Source organism: Plasmodium yoelii (genome assembly GCF_900002385.2).
Source record: "Plasmodium yoelii strain 17X genome assembly, chromosome: 13".
NCBI classification, from domain to species: Eukaryota; Apicomplexa; class Aconoidasida; order Haemosporida; family Plasmodiidae; genus Plasmodium; species Plasmodium yoelii.
In genome coordinates, this window is record NC_036185.2 from 465,668 (window position 1) to 484,347 (window position 18,680).

General features: G+C 21.1%; 2 protein-coding genes across 2 annotated transcripts; one reads left to right on the forward strand and one right to left on the reverse strand.

The window, feature by feature from the left end:
- Nucleotides 1–656: 656 nt before the first annotated feature.
- On the reverse strand, nt 657–3,221 carry PY17X_1305500 (DNA repair metallo-beta-lactamase protein, putative; the record flags this gene model as incomplete). Its single annotated transcript, XM_725445.1, has 2 exons — nt 657–2,887; nt 3,131–3,221. The coding sequence occupies 2 exons, from the start codon at nt 3,219–3,221 to the stop codon at nt 657–659; spliced, it is 2,322 nt and encodes a 773-aa protein (XP_730538.1).
- Nucleotides 3,222–5,203: 1,982 nt separating this feature from the next.
- On the forward strand, nt 5,204–18,540 carry PY17X_1305600 (conserved Plasmodium protein, unknown function; the record flags this gene model as incomplete). Its single annotated transcript, XM_022956993.1, has 3 exons — nt 5,204–5,243; nt 5,432–5,631; nt 5,920–18,540. The coding sequence occupies 3 exons, from the start codon at nt 5,204–5,206 to the stop codon at nt 18,538–18,540; spliced, it is 12,861 nt and encodes a 4,286-aa protein (XP_022813483.1).
- Nucleotides 18,541–18,680: the final 140 nt, after the last annotated feature.

Consider the following 18,680-nt stretch of genomic DNA (forward strand, 5'->3'; position numbering starts at 1 on the left):
ATAATGTGCAAATATGGATACCTATGTATAAACATTTGCATATTTTCTTATAAAAATGTTATTATCATAATTTTCATATAAAAGTTATCGAGTTTTATAACTTATTTTTATAAGAAATAACTTTTATTTTTTTTAATCATCGTAGGTTCAAATATATATAATATATATACGCATTGTATTTTGACATAATGCACAGTAAAAAAATGGAAATTAAAAAAAGCGAATTAAAAAAAAACGAATTAAAAAATCGAATTAAAAAAAATGCAATGAAAATAATAATAGCAAAATACATTAAACAAAATACGGGACACAAAATAAAAAAAAACATATATATATAAAACTAAAAAAAATTAATAGTAAACTTAATGTACTTATATATAGCCATAAAAGAGAGTATTCAATATGGAGATGTACACATTTATTAATATAAAGTCAATGTCTATCGCACTCAGCCATATGAGTGATAATTATTATAATATATTTAGATATTTATGTACAAACAATCATTAAAATGTTTATTCCCCAATTCTCCTAACCATATCAATTACCATTAAAGCTATGCCATTTATTTGGGTCCATAACGATATTATAGAAGATACCAGTAAAATACAATTTTGTATTGTTGCTATTTTATTACTCCATCATTTGTAGCTTCATTAGTTACACTTTTTAATTGACTCACTTTTTGTTAATGAAAAAAACGAAGTCAATTTTTGTTGATATCTATCAGTGTGTATTTTTTCTGCTTTGGTTTTATGCTTATTTATTTTTTTTTTTTCATTCAATTTTTCTTTTTTAATCTTTGCTATTTTCTTATTTTTGATATGTCGTAATTCACTCTTCGGCTTTAAGAAGTCATAAGCTTCTTGTTTTAAATTGAGATATGGATTAAAAATGTTTAACATCCTGTTTTTTTCTTTAATGTTAGAAAACACGGTTGGACATATAGAACACGGCTTAATAGATTTTACAAATTCTCTTAGTTCATCTAAATTAGAATGCTCACTATAAGGTATTAAAAAAACAGACATGTTATTTTTTTCATAGAAATAATAGTTTTTAACCCATCCTGTTGGAATAATATAATAAAAAGAATCAAATTCATCTTCCATTTCTGCATCTATTAAGCTTCTTAATTTATTTTTTTCAATTTTAGGAAATATATAAGAGTAATTAATATCAATAATATGAATTTCAGCTTCTAATTTATTTTCCGTTATTCTATTTAACATGTCTTTATTGCATATATATGAATTAAAAATTATTTTTTTCTTTGGGTTTCGAAAGTATATTTTCATATTGCATGCTTCTGAAACACTTAAATATACTTTTTCTTTTCCTAAATTATAAGTTCCAAACATAAATAAAGTTTTCTTTCTTTTTCTTGGTGTTACATGCATGAGTGATAGTTTATTTTCTGTACCATTCTCTTTAAACGTTGGTATCAATGATAATCCATTTTCTGTTTTAGGATCATCGCCATTTTTCATTGTATTATTATCTTTGTTTTTTCGTGTAGAATTATTTATCGAATTTTTTATTTTACTTAAATTATCAAAATTGTAATTCTCATCTTTACATGCATCTACTTTATAATTTTGTTTTATTTTATTTTTGCATATATAAATAATAAAATTAATCAAATACATTTGATGGGCAAACATATTATTTTTAGACATTGCATATGTTGTATCAAGATATATTGTTTTTATATAATTCGTATTTTCTTTTAATTCATTCATAGGTGTTTGATCATTTTTGTTCTTTTTAACCTCAAACTTACATATATCATAGCTATTATTCATTTTTTTTTTTGTATCAGTTTTAACTATAGTATCTTTCAGTGTCTTATGTGAATTACAGCATCGTGCTTCTTTGTTGCTACTGATTTCTCGTTTGATATTTATTTTAGCAGAATTACAATTTCCATTGGTACTTATATTATTTTCACCATCATCATTTTCGTGCTTAACCTTGATATTATTGTATTTTTGTTTACTTACACGGCTTTCTTCTTGTTCTTTTTCATAATAACAATCACCATAACATGGAGTTTTGTCTAAATAATCTTTTGTATCATAATTTAAAACAAAACGAATATTTTTTAAATTTTCTTTATTTATTATAATATTGTCATTTAACATTGTATCATTTCCATACATTAACATTATATCTGTATTATTTTGATTAAAATATAAAGACAATTCTACAAACATAAAATAGTTGAAATAATTTTCACGTTCTATAGAATCATATACATAAAATTCTGTTTTCATATCTTGAAGCTTCCATAATAAATCCTCAATTCCTTTTAAATACATTAATCTGAATTCATCAATACTTACAACATATGTATTACTGTTATATATCTTAAATGGTGTATTCATATAACAATTATTATATTTTTTATTATTCCACAATATCCATTCATTTTCTTCCCGTTTTCCCACTAACGTATTGCTATTTTCTTCTGTGTAATATTTATCAATAAATTGTCTTTTTCTACTATTATATTCATATATTTTAACTGGATCATTGCTACTTAATATTTTTTTTATTAAAAGAGTGTGGACATTCGAATAACGAAAATCACCTGTGTGAATTATTTTAGTACCATTTGAAAATTCAAAATAAATAATTACAGAACCAGGACAATGATTAGCATCAATCAAAATTATTTCAAAATTAAAAAGATAATAATTCTTATTAACTTTTAAATTATGCACATACTTTTCATCCACACCAATTATATTAATTAGCAATTTTTTTGTTATTGTAGACGAAAAAATATTCTCATTAAAATTTTTATTAATATTCATATAATGGTCTGCATGAAAGTGAGTTAAAAAATACACCTTCGTAATTTCTTTTTTTTCATCACATTCTCCTGTAGAAATATAAAAGAAAACAAAGTGAGAAATATATTAACATCTGTGAATTTATATGTATGGTACACCACATGTATATATATGTATTTTATATTATCAGTTTAACAATGTCACTATTATTATATATACAATTTTTATTAACAATAAATTAATATAACTCAATACATTTTTTCACAAATATTTAACATTTATGTACACACTAAAATATATATATGTAACAATACAACAACTTTTTATTATACCAGGTGTAACGCTTTTCTTTTTTATATATGGAAATTTATCTATAATAATTAAGGGATCATTTGCAATTATATGTATATCATCTTCTATCATTTTTGCAATGTATAATATACTTTTTTATTCGATTTTCCAATATACTATATTACAATCTTTTAGTTTTTGTTCTTCAATTTATACTTCAATACCTCAATATATTGAAGTTTTAATAAACATGTTTCATTTTTCCAAAAAAAATTATCATAAATTATATTACTTAAAAATATGATATATTATATTATTTTTAAATAATATTTTCACTTTTTAATAATATATAAAAGCATAAATAATATAATTTTCCACGAATAATAATACGCAAAAAAACAAAGTTATGAAACAAACGTCATCCCCAAAAAACAAAAACAAATATAAATCATAATAATTTTTTGAAGTTATATTCTTAAAAATATTTTTTTGTGTTAATCAATTCAATTTTGTGTATACTTAAAACAATTTCAGAATAGCATTTTACTTTTGATACACTCATTTTATCGAATGGTGCAATATATATGATAAGAGAAATTCTATTCGATAACAGTTCATCTTTAATCCTTTTGGTTTGTAGTTCAAATACGGATTTATAAACAAAGCGAAAAGTTATATCCTTCGATTGAATATATTAAAATTAGTATAAGACATAAATATCAGTATATTTATAATATACATTTAAAAGTATACTCATTTTTTTGTCATTTTATAATTAGTTCTTTAATTACCACTACCAATTGTTCATTGTCTTAAAAATTTCTGAAATATAAGCACATAAATAAAGCAAATATATAAATACCTCCTTTTTCTCATTATATTTTTATCGAATCGATTAACGGAGAAATTAATGGATAATAAAATAAAATTGAAAATAAAACCCTTATTATTATAAATACTTATTTTATAGACCCCTTAAAAATTACTAAAGACTTATGTGTACATTTTTTTGGAATTTATTAAATTTTTTAAACGCAAAACCTATTCATATTGTACATAAAGATTATACATATTTTTTTATAAATTGTTTTTATACCCAAGCAATTTTACCAAGTTTAATATAAATAGAAACGAACATATGTGTATCCATAGATATCTTTTAATTTAACCATATTACAAATGTATGAGCAAATAATATTAGGGGTCATAATATACCAATTCATTGTTAAAATGATGAAAAAATAAAATCGTATTAAATTTAAAAAAAAATGGTTATTTGTGAACAATAATTTCATTAAAAAAATTCAAAAAGCAATTTAAAATTTATGGATTTCAAAAAACAAAAAAAAAGGAATGACACATTATTATGACAAACTTATACATTCATTTTAGATAATTTCTCCACATAACTTTTGCCTAATTCATATATTATTAATATTATATTAACCATTTATTTACAAAATAAAAACATATTTTTTCTTTCCTGAATAAATAAAACACTTTCTTATAAAAAATGGAAATTCCTAATAGTCTATTTTTAATTGACTCCAATTAATGATATAAATTTTGCAAATTTTAGACATATAAAAAAGAATTATAAGCATGGCATATAAATGTATACGCAAGTAAATTATGTATAAATATCGCATAAGAATAATGCATAAACAATGAAAAATAACATCACTTATCATATTTAACTATTTAAGATTATCCGTATTTTAATATTTAGCATTTACCTCATATTATTTCTTCATATAATTCACATTTTTTTTCATTTACTATTATTAGAGGCTTCCATTCGTCGAAAAAATTAATATATTTTTATTTATGGAAAATAACATATATTTATATACAAATTATTTTTTAATATTTTTTGTTTTTTGTAAAAAAAATTAACAATTGTTTTAAATGACTTGAAATAGTATTGTCTACTAATAGTTTTAATTATGATTAGTTTTACTTTCATTTGATAGAACCTCCTTTTTTGTAAACGTATATCTATCAATACATGTAACTATGCTCACATATGTAATTATGTATGTATATTATCTCTCATTAAATATTCAGCTAAAAGGTTACTAACATATTTTAATTAAAATGAATTATGTTACAAAATGAATGACGATAGCCTAAGCAACCTCATACAAAAAATAGGTACTATAACTAGAAATTTTCAAAAAGACAAATAATAAAATAAGTCTATCAAATGTTATAAATCGTTATGTATAAAAATATATACAAAGAAAAAACGAATTTATAATTTATGTTCATCAAAATAAAAGCTCGAAAAAAATACTAAACAATGACCATCTGACTATTTCATATTTTTAATCTCAATTTAGGGCACCATATTGATGATATTAGAGACAGGTCGATTATTATGTTAATGCAAAAATATGAAAAAAATTTAATAAACGAAGAAGAATTAAAAAAACGAAACAGCTTTTATTGCTTGATTCTTCATTACATTAATGATAGAAATTCATTCATACCTTTAAAAAACTTACAAGATATATTATCCTTTGTGCGAAACATTATAAAGGTAAAAGATATATAGATAAACTAATTATATCTACTAAAAGTTCACATAAAATCGAAGGTACATATGTAAGTTATTTAAAGCCTTCCTTTTTAATGTAATTTTTGAATTTTAAATTTCTAATAGCTTTGCTATAACTAAGCATTCCATATTATTATATTTTAAGAATAATCACAATATTAAATATTGCATTATGTATATATGTGTGTATTATTTACGTGGATATATACGTCCTTCTAACCTTAATCTAATGCATAGAATTTTTAATTGCCTTTTTTTATCATAATCCAGAAAGATGAACATATAAAACAAAAATTTGAAGAATTATATATATCAAAATTTTTGAAAGAATTTTTAACGCATTTCAAAAATAACAAGGAAAAATATAAATCGAATAAACAAGTGCAAAAAAGTTATCTTGCTAAAAGTGATGATGTGTGTGCGTTAAGTTTGGACAATTCTTCTACAAAAAATGATGAATGCACAAGCGTTATTAAGATTCTATGTGAACTGATTAATATATATTGTCCTGACGAACCAATAAATGATATATTAGAATTTAAAGACACCAACTATACAAGTATACAAAATGATAAAAGTGTAAATGATGTAATACCTTCGTTAAATACACAAGATTTAACTAGTGATAGTATCAATCTTTATAATGAAAAAAGTATGAATCCACAAAATGACGAAAATAATAGTCCAATAAAAAATTCCATAATAAATGAAACAAATACAGTTCAAAATGAAAACACTTATGATATAACTCCAAAGGAACAAGAAAAAAAACAAAGAAACTCATTGATTTCGTTGAGCTTATATCAAAATAATAATATATCAGAAAAAGATTTGACAACTATAAATCAAATGATTAAAAAAAACAACTATATAAATATATTTACAAAAAATAGGTGCTCAACAATCGAAGAATTTGAATATTATAATACATTATATTCTATCAAAAACCAACTAAATCAAAATTCAATTGACTTATTGTTACGTTATAAATCTTATAAATCTAACAAAATTAAGAACGCAGATAGCAATACTACTGATGTACTCTTGCCTGCATCCTTTCTTCATACTAATAAAAATATCATTGAACAAAATTATTCTCTTCTTTTAAAATATTACAATTTTTTATATTTATATAACTTTTTTGATAGCTATGATATGTTCATGAAAAATTTTCTCGATATAAATGGGATGGAACCACAAGACAATAATATAGAAATAAAGCAACTAAATGAAGAAACTGAAAAATGTGATATAGAAAAAAAAAAAAAAGATGGAAAGAAAAATGATCAAATTTGTTCTACAACAAATATAATAGATCAATATTACACATATCTAAAATACAATTATATATATAACAACAAAATTTATTACAAAATTACAAATTATACTAATAAAATTAATTTGCTATATTTTTACACGAAAATGAAATTTAATTACTTTGAATTATTAGGAATTAATATAATTAAAAAAAAAATTAGTGTAGATGATTTAGTATACATGCATAAGGAAGTCAGTAAAATATTAAACAAATATATATATATTTTTAACAAAGACGTATTGTTATTTAATTATAAATTTATATACACTCTTAGCTATAATATTCATTATATATATAAAAATTATGTAGAAAATAGGCAATTAGAAAATGACTATAATTATATAATTAATATAGTAAATAACCTGTCTTATATCATATATATTATTCTATACAATATTTATGTTACTATAAAAAATAAAAAAGAATGTATGTGTAATAGTATATACAATATATATATAAATAATTTTTTTTTCTTGCTTAATCAAAATCTTTTCTATTTAATTTTTCTTTGCAATAACAAAAAGACGAAACAAAAATTATCAAAAAATATAATCACAGTTACTAATTTTGCAGCATATCAAAGAAACAATGATGAAAACTTAAATAGCGAATATCATAACAATGATAAAATAATAAGTAATATAAATTCATTTTACTATAATAAACATTGTCAGAAATATTCCGAACTAGCAGACAAAAATAGTACCTTAGAAATAAACGAAAATGATATGTACCACTATTTATTTATAACAAAAAATAATTGCATATATATTTTCAAGATGATAGTTTTCTATATGCTAGAAATATTAAGAATTTCCCATTATAGAATTGATAATATAAATAAAAATTGTTCTATATTTAATTTTCATACAGAAAATTATATACTTATATATGATTATTTGTATAACATAATGATTCAATATTTTGATAGCGACCAAAAAGAGTTAGATACTCACTTTAATATTTTAATTGATTTTATAAAAGAGACAAATATTTATACTTCTTCGAATAACACAAATCAAAATACTCATAATAATAAATCTGATTATATATCTGGGAAAAAGGAACCAAACAGCTATTCTTTTTTACCTATTTCTTCTTCATTTGCTTCATCCGAAGTTTTAGAATCATCTTCTTCTGAATTGTCACATGATATGAGCAAAGATAAATTTAAAAGTATTAATATATTCACCAATGATTCCTATAGATACACATATAAATATAATTCAAAACAAATTGAAATATTAAAAATTATATGTCTTTATATTAACTATACACCTATATCATTTATTCAAACAAAAAGGATAAAAATACAGTTTGCTAACTTATTGAAAACTATATTATTTGATATACATATAAATATTCACTATTTGGAAATTTTATATTTTATTAAACTTTTCTTTTATTTTTATGATTCACAAATTTACAAAGAGTACGAGGGTTTCATATTCTACTACAATTTACTAGTAAACCTTTTCTTTATTTATAGTGAAAACGCAAACAATCATGCAGATAAAAATATACATAACCCTATGGTGCATGCAGACAAATACATTCAGAAAAGCATGGATGCCATGAATACCCAATTAGACATATCAACATTTATAAATACTAATAACAATATTTTTCATTTTTTTTTTTTTTTATCTACTAATTATACATCCCTCAATATGTTTTTAGAAAAATTTCTTGTCGAATCTATAAAACATTGCAACATCGGTTCATGTGATAATAGCATATTTTCAAACACAATTACAAATCCAACTAGCGAATTTTCAGAAATTTTTGTTAATTTTAAATCAAGCGATTTTGAAAACCAACAAGAATACACAAAAGACGCATCAAATAATTTTAAAAATATAGAATCAAAACATCTACATAATTTTTATACTACTTTAATAAAAGCAACAAAGAACAACACAGAATTAATAAATCTTCAAAGTCAAGAAATTGCTAAATTTATTGATAATTCAAATATTATTTCCAATTTTTCCTTCAATTTTATTCACAATATAAGTAGCATATTAATTGAGAATAATTTAAAAATTTTATTTAACACTTTTTTATTATTATCTTCTGAATACAACAATTTTGAAAGTTATATAGAATCACATGGACAATATAGTACAATATATCAATTTATAGTTGATAAGCTAAAAAAATTTAGCAATAAAATGCATATATTATCATTTAATCATAGCACACAAGGTGAAAATAATTTAATTCAAAATGTTAAATTTGTTGAACTATTTAAAAATTTTCTTCTTCTATTATATAATATAATTTCAATAATATATAGTTACAATAATGAAGTTATTTTCTTTTTTCTTAACTTTATTTTTAATATTAATAATGAAAAAAGTAATTTTTTTAGCTCTAATGGGGAATTGTCTCCTATTTATATACAAACATTTAACATCACTGATAACCATAATTATGAAATAAACACTTTGAACAAAAAAACAAACTATCAATCTGATTATGAAAAATATATTGATGAAAATAGTTCTTATAAACATACAACTCATCATTCAAATTTTAAAACCAAGGAAAATCCAATTACTAATTATGGAACTAATTGTACTACTATTCATCATAATATGGGCAATGAAGACAAAAAATATTTACATAAAAAAGAGGAACATGCTTCTAATGATATGATAAAATATGGGAATAAAGACAATTATGATTATCCTGAATGTCACCCTGATTATGAAAATACACAATATTGTGAAAATGCATTTAAGAAAGAAAATAGTGAAGAACAAAATTGTGTAGCAAGAATCAAAAAAACACATATTCCTCTAAAAAAAGAACAAAATAAATTTAGTGAAAAAGAAAACAAGTATAACAACAATGAACAAAATCAATGGAACAAAACAGAAGAAGTTTTTGCACAGTTTGATGATAATACGAAAAATTATAATAAAAATACCATGAAAATTAATTACGATAAAAATAGTAATATAAAATACAGTATTAATAAAACAAAACAATACCTATCAGATATATTTTTATCACCTTTTCAAATAATCGAATTTGTTGATTTTATATATGAAATATGTGTATATAGCAAAAAGGAAATAAAAAATTACTACATAGTCTTTATTATAGAAAATATTAAAAAAAATATCGACATTCTGATTGATATGATCAAAGATAAAGAAATAAACGAAAAAAGATGCATTCTAGCAAATATCAAGACATATTCCAACTTATTGCTTCTTTTATATTTTATTAAAAAAAAATATATAATCATAATTGAACAAACTCTTTATAATTCTTTTAATTTTTTGTATGAAAACTATTTCTATCCTCATTTTAACCAAAATAAAAAACAAAACTTAAAAGTAGATCAAACAAGTAGCAGTCTATATTTTTATCAAAATGTTTTTATAAATATACATAATGCATACTTTTTCCTATTTCAAAAAAAAAAAAAAAAAAGAACTTTTTCTCTTAAATTCTTTTGGAAATTATATTACCAATTTAAAATGAACTTTGGTAAAATTAATACACAGTTAGAACAACTCAAAAAAAATGATAATTCAAATGATCCTTTAGATGGCTTTTCTAGCACAAATAACGAAAGTCAAAGTAGAGAAATTTTAAAAAAAAAAATTCAATATTACAACATTGAACAAAAGACAGACAAAACTTATGAAAATAGTAAAATAAATGAGCAAAATAACCAAGAAGGTGAAAAACTATCTTATAACATATTTAACTATTCAAGTGACTGGGATTTTAAAGCTAATATTTTGAATATTTACATAAGCGACTTTTTAGTAGACACATTCACAGATGATGAAACAATTATTTTGAAATATATAGATAATATAAGCATGGGTATAGAAAAACTAACTCCTCATTTTTTTAATAGAATTATTTCATTCCTTTTGAGAAAAGAAACAAAATACGAAGCAAACATAATATCAATCAAAAGAACATCTAACCATGAAAAAGGAGTACCAAACGATGACGATATATCCCTTCAAATATACGAAAATATTCTCAGTTTATATTTACAAATCATAAAAGAAATTATACTTAAAGAACAAATAAGCATAAAATATATTGAAACATTTATATATGTGTTAAAAATAATTATTCTTCTACTTATTACCAATAATAGAAATAGCAAAATATGCAAAAAGATATATAAAGAGAAGTACTTTTTTTTATCACATTTATATTGCTTTTTTTTCTATGATAATGAAATTATAAAATCATTATCTATTAGCTTAACTTTTTATTTAATATTTGATCAAAATATATTGTTATTGAACAAATACAGATTATTTTTAGAGCCATATTTTGTCATAGAACAAGAGGAAAATAAAAAAAAAGTAAAAACAAGAGACGAATATATTCCATTTTTATTAAATAAATACCCCAATAAACAAAAAATAAATTCTTCTTCACAATCCAATGTTGAAAAAAATGTAGAATATTCTATAATTAATGAAATAACAAAAATAGAACATATAAATATGCGTACAACAGAAGAAATAGAAAACACGCAAAATAAACACGATGATGAAAATCATTCGTTTCAAAATGATATACATTCTATTCAAAAAAAATATAATCTTAGTTTTTTTAATTTAAAAAATAATAAATCGAAATATCTAGACAATAATAAAAATGATCCTATAGACAATTTAAAAAGGACATCTTATTGTATAGAAAATAAAATTATTTATTATATACCTTTTTGGTTGCATAAAAAATTACAACCAAATCAGTTATTGTTCCATATTAAAAAATTTAAATCCTTTTTTTTATATTCAACAAAATATACTTATTTGCATAGTTTTCATAACCCTAAATCAAATACCAGTGAAAAAGAATTATCTTATTATGGAAACTATAACAATGATAACATATTTAGATCTTTTGCTTTATTTGTTAATAAATATTATTGCATAATTCAGGAATTAAAAAAAGGTGGAAATAACATTTTATTAAATTATAATAATAACATTGATAAACCTAATATATCAATTCCCCCAATAAATCAAGATACTCATAGTAATAACGGCTTATCAAATACTAATTCATTTATTTTTTTAAATATAAAGTTAGACAAAAATATTTTATCATATAATAATTCAGCATATATAACTTCTTTGTTAAAGGAATTAAAAATCCAACCATCTATAAATGATTTTGAAGATGATAAAGTCAAATTTGCTTATATATACAATTTAAATAGGCTTTTTTTCTTCCTAAATAATTTCTATATTCAATTTTTATACACATATGATGATAACTCTGAAAATTATATAAAGCAAAGTCAAAACGTTATTCCCCAAAATAATAATATAGAAAAATGTGAAATTTCGTATTTACATGATAAATCAAAAATGGAAACAAGTTCAAATAGAATATCTGAAGAAAATATAAATCTATACAATCGTGAAAAAAATAAAAATTGTCACCATCAGTTTATAAAAATAAAAAAAAACGTTTACTATTTGTTTGAAAATAACTTTAGCCACATATTGAGCGTAATCAATTTTGTTTATGATATAATATTTCCATATACCGATAAACTTGTGTTTTTTATGTATAACTATCTAACAAATACTAATACTACAAATGAAAGTTATTCTCATAAAAAAAATATAATACTTATTCATAACAACCTATTATTATTAGAACATTTGATAAATGTATTTGATATATGCTTATATATTCATTTAATAGTTAAGAACAATAAAAATATATATATTAAAGAACACATCCATGAACTAAATAAACAAATAGACTTATCATTATATATATATAAATTATTATATATCTCGATATCTACAAATTCATTAAAAAATAAAATATCTAGTTTCTCTTTAAACATTATATATAATTTTATAAAGATCGACAATTACTACCTTAATATAAAACATGATTATTATAATAATCTGGATGGAGAAAAACGGGAGGAAAAAGAAACTAAAAATTATATTATGCTAAAAGAAGAGGAGAGAAAACGAAAAATAGTAAAGGAGAAAAATAAAAGTATATCGACCTTAGTTAATTTTCTATTTTTCATTATATCAAAATATTCCAAGAAAATAATCAAAAAAAAGACGAAACAAAATATTCCTAACCAAATATCACAATCTAATAATAATTTATATTATAATATTGTAAATTTATACGAAATAGAAAAAATAATAAACATAGAAAATGCCACATTTCAAAATCATGAAAAAAAATATCTTAAATTAAATATATTTTTTATAAAAAATGTCATGTCTATGTTGCATGTAATAATGAAACAGGGATGTTACATTGATATAAATTTAATAAACAATGATATATTTTTAATAAACTATAATATATTGATCAATTACGATTATAAGCGTTTTGTCAATAAACATATTTGGAAATCAAAAACCGATATAAATAATCAACATACACCACACCCAGAAAATACCTCCTCACAGATTGGACAAAATGTTACTACTATAAGAAATGACAGCAAATATTCAGATAGTAGTTTCAGTGATAATAGTAATAATAACGGTTTTAATGATAGCCAAAGCAGTTCGAATTCTTCAAATAATGGCAAAACAAGGGATAAATCTCTCAACCCATCAATAGAAAATAAAAATGTTAAAAAGTTGCGAATTTTAAAAAAAATAATTTTAAATAAATATATTAATACATTGTTAAACTTTTGCAATATATACAACGATATTGTTATAGAGTGTTTGCATGTTCAATTACTAATGTTTTTTTTTAAATATATTCTACAAGTTATAAAAAGCAAATTTAGGAAGGAATATGTAAAGGATAATTGTTATTCTAAACAACAAATATTAATTTATTTTTTAAAACATTACAAGGTGGATAAAAAAATTTGTATTTTTTTAAAAAGTATTTATTTTATTATACTAAAATATTCTATATATGTGCAAAACACGAAATTTTCAAATAATTTGTTTATGCATAATATCAATACTAAAAAAAGACAAAATGAAAAATATAATGATCAAAATAAAGAAACAAAAGTAGATATAAATAAACACAATTATTCTATAAAAGAGGAAAATATATATACAAATTATTGTAAACTATTTTACGAATATACAATAAACCATTATCGAAATTGCATAGAAACCGAAAAAAACAGTGAAAATTCTTATTTATATAATAATTTAGGAGAGCAAATTGTTAATAATTCGAATTGTGATAGAAGATTGAATGAGCATTTCAAATCCAGTAGCCCACAAAATAACAATAATAGCATCACTGATATTTCAAACTCAGCATATGTATGTATGATTGATCTTTATTGTCCTTACTGTGAAGAAATCAAAATATTGTTTTTGTCTATAATAATTTTTTTAAGTTTTTCACTGGATAATTTCCCTTTATTCTTTTTGCAAGATATTAATGAAACAAGAGAACTTACAAAAGACGGGGATTCATATAATAAAAAAAATGAAAATATTATTATTTTATGTGAACGTATATTTTATTATTTGAGTAAAAAAAATATTTATAGAAATTTTTGTATTTTTAGAGAAGCGAAACTACTTGAAAAATATTTTATAAAAATATTTATAAAACTGTTATATTGTAACCAAAAGAAAACAATGAACAATTTGCAAAAATACGAAATTTACATTTATAAAAATGAATTGAATCCATTGAATTCGCAAAGTATACAATTTAAAGAAGGAAATGATAAAGATGAACATATACAGGGAAGATATTATCACAGCATTAATAATTGTTGTAATTATAGTAGTATCAATAACAATGTCACCTGCGAATCTGATATAGATAAAAAATGCAAAGAACCAAATTATATTTTCAAAGAATGCAATAATGATAAAAATTATACAAAAGATAAAACAGATAGATCTATATATAATAAAATAAATGATAGCAATATAAATACGTATAATACAACATGCAGCTGTAAAAATATATATTATTACACAAAGAAAAAAAAAATTTTTAAGAAACACATGACTCATGATAATCATTTTTATATAAACTATTTTCTTAATTATTTTCTAATAGAAAAAACCGAAAAAAATAATTTGGAGTATATATATGACAAAATATATTATTATATCCTTATTGTTATTATGTGTTTCAAAGACAAAAATTTCCTATCGATTCTTCTTTCAAAAAATGAAAATTTTTACGATGAATTTAATAAAAGTTTACAAGAATATCTTAAATATGTTTTAAAAAATAAGCAAGAAGTAAATGAAAAAAAGAAAAAAAATGAAACGATGATTCACAATCTATTATATATATTTGTTTCTTATATTTATATATATTTAAATGAATTATACACCATATTTTTTACACACATCAAAAATTTGCTTACTCTTCCATCATTTTTTCAAAACATTATATATATAAATAGTGTTGGAATGATACAAACAAATTTAAAGAGTACGCATGAAAAAGAAAATGAAAAAACTAACGAACAAAATGATAACTACATACCAATTGCAGAATATTATGATGTCTTAATAAACAATAAAAACCAAAATTCAAATAACAATTTAGAAAATTATATAGACCAAAATATTAAAAATGTAATAATTCGAAACATATTTCATAACAATAATATTTATTTATTTATTTTATATATAATGAATGACAATAAATATAATATAAACAATAGTAACGGAGAAACATATAGAAAATGCAATTCGTTGGATAATAATTCTGATGATTCTATAAAAAATTACATTTTTTTCAAATCTTTTCAATCAAATTTTAAGAGAAATAATAAAGTATACTTAAACAAGATAACAACAAATATTATATTATTTTTTTTGTTATTCTTTTATGATTATTATTCATCCGATTATGAAATAAAAGAAAATATTTTAATGCAAATAGTACGGCATATTTTCGAGCATTTTATAACCTTTTTCAATGATGACTTTATATATGTCCATTCAAAATTATCCGAAATTACAAAATCAAGTAATTTAAACATGAAAAAAAAACAGAAAAATTACACCTCCAATAATTTAAAATATGAAATAAATAACGAAACAAAAATTATAGACAATAAATCTGTGATTAAAGATTTTCAAGAAAGTAATAAAAATGAATCACCAAAAAAAATAGACAAAACAAAGAATAAAAATATTTATTTGCGAGCACATGATGCATTAGAAAAGGTAAAAAAGGGGGACCAAACCAAACGTGAAGAAACATTAAAAGGGAGCAGCATAAATAGAGATCAATCAATCACTCAACAAAATTGCAAAGATATTTTACAAAATAAAGGAATAAAAAAAAACGAAGTGAAAAATATAGATAAAGAAATTAAAAATAATAACTTTAAACTATATAACAATAAAAAATCCAAAAACAATGAATTGAATGAAAAAAAAACACCATTAGATATACATAAAGAAAGTGAGCAAAATCTTGAATTTAAATATTCTTCAAAAGAAAACACATATATAATAACTATCATACTAGATAAATTAAAGAGAAATAAAAAATTGCTATTTTTATATACAACAAATAGCTTAAGGATTATACATATACATAACAACGTTTCATCTTTGATTTTTACATATAAATACATTTCAATTATGTTTCAAAAATTATCCTATTTTCAAAACGCCGAAATTATCAAATGCATTTATAATACTTTTGACTACTACATATTTAATAATGCAAAAAATGAAATAAGTGTTGTAGAAGACAAATGGAAAAATATTTTCTATAAAGATATTGGATACTTGTCATATTTATATATTTATTATTTCTTTAATTTCATATCATGTTTTTTACTATATGATGTTTCGACATTGGACAAATTTTGCTCCAACACGCAAAAATCTATCGATGCAATTAATAACTATCTAAAAGAATTAATAAATAATACACAAGGAATATATTTATGTACTATAATTTTAAATTTTTATCTTACTATTATGAACTCCTACTTTTTCGATTTTTCATTATATGAAAATACTTTTATCTTTTTAGAACAAAATGATAAAACAGATGATCAAAATAATTTGAGCGAAAAACAGTATATTACTGACATGTTAAAAAATAATAATAAATGGACACAAAACGGAAAAAAAGGGACTTATTTTGAATGCATCAAAAAATTAAGTACAGAGTTTAATAGAACAAAATTTAATTCTTTTCTAATCAATTACATTATAGACAATATAGAAAACAACACAAGTAAAAATAAAACAGAAATAAAAAGAGGAAATAACTTAATCATGTTAATTTTACAATTTATAAGTTATCAAATAATTTTTGTAGATAACAAAAATGATATATTAAAATTAGCAAATGTTTTAATGAAATATCTTAAAAAAAAAGATGCATGTATTGTTTTAAGTTATTACATTATTCTTTTTTTTAATTCGTGCTTCCTTAATCCAGTTTTTGATGAGCGATTGATAAATACGGTATTCAATTTTGATAAAAATGATAATATTTGGTTTAATTTCATATTTTTATCAAGCACCAAAATGAAAAAAAACAAAGATGCCATTATACTAGTTAAGTTTTCGATTTTGCACTTATATTTATTATTATTAAAAAACAAAAATTATTTCAAAAAATGTATACTATATATATCTAGTGATATAAATATTTATTTTGTTCTCATCTATATACTAAATGAAATATTCGAATATTTCCAAATACTAAATAACAACGAAGAAAATATAATTCAAATTATAAAAATGGACAAATTAAATAACAAAGACAATAATCCATCTAATGTACAAAAGACACATATAAAATACTTTTATTTATATACTGAATTAATAGTAATAGTTACTGATATTATTAAAATAATAAATACAAATGACTTTAATAAATATATTGCGTTACAACATAACAAAGAAAAAGATAGTTTAATCTTACAATTTAAAAATTTGTATAAAAAATTAAAGAATGAGTTAAAGCATTTAGAAAGACATATCAAATCAATAAAATATTCGATTTTCATTCATCCTCTAATGATTAATGTTCATATGCTACATAAATACTATTTAAGCATTTACATAAAGGAATTTTATTATTTTCATAAAACATTTTTTAAATATGATTTATTTATGTTTAATTATCTAAAATTAATCAAAAATAAAAGAAAAGGAACAAATTTTACATTTATCAAAAAACATCAAGAAAAAAAAGAAACCGGATCAATCGGCATTGTAGCAACTACACTCAAGACATCTGAGGTAGTATCCGAAAATATACAAAAATTTGATTTGAAAAATAATATTGATAGAGAAAATTACATAAACAAAAATAAGTGGGAAGCATACCATAATATGAATAACCAAGATAAACATTTTTACTTTTTTTTTAATACACATAAAAATTTTAATTACCAAATAAATAGCTTATGTTCTTCTACACTTCAAAATGAGCTTCATTATTCTCTCAGCAAAATTTTTTCTTCATCTTTTCTGAAATCAAATGAAACTCCCCAAAACTATTTGCAGTACAATATGGAACACATCAAAATGTATATCAATTATATTAATCAATCTGTAAAATTTTCAATCGATTTTTTTAATAGTTTTGCAAAAACATAATTTTATTATACCTTCTAAAAAAATATATAATTGTCATATTATCTGTATATTTCTATATTTTACACATTTAATTTATTACATAACAAATTTTCCAAGTGAACAGTAAAACTTGTAATGTATATATGTGTACCTATTCATAA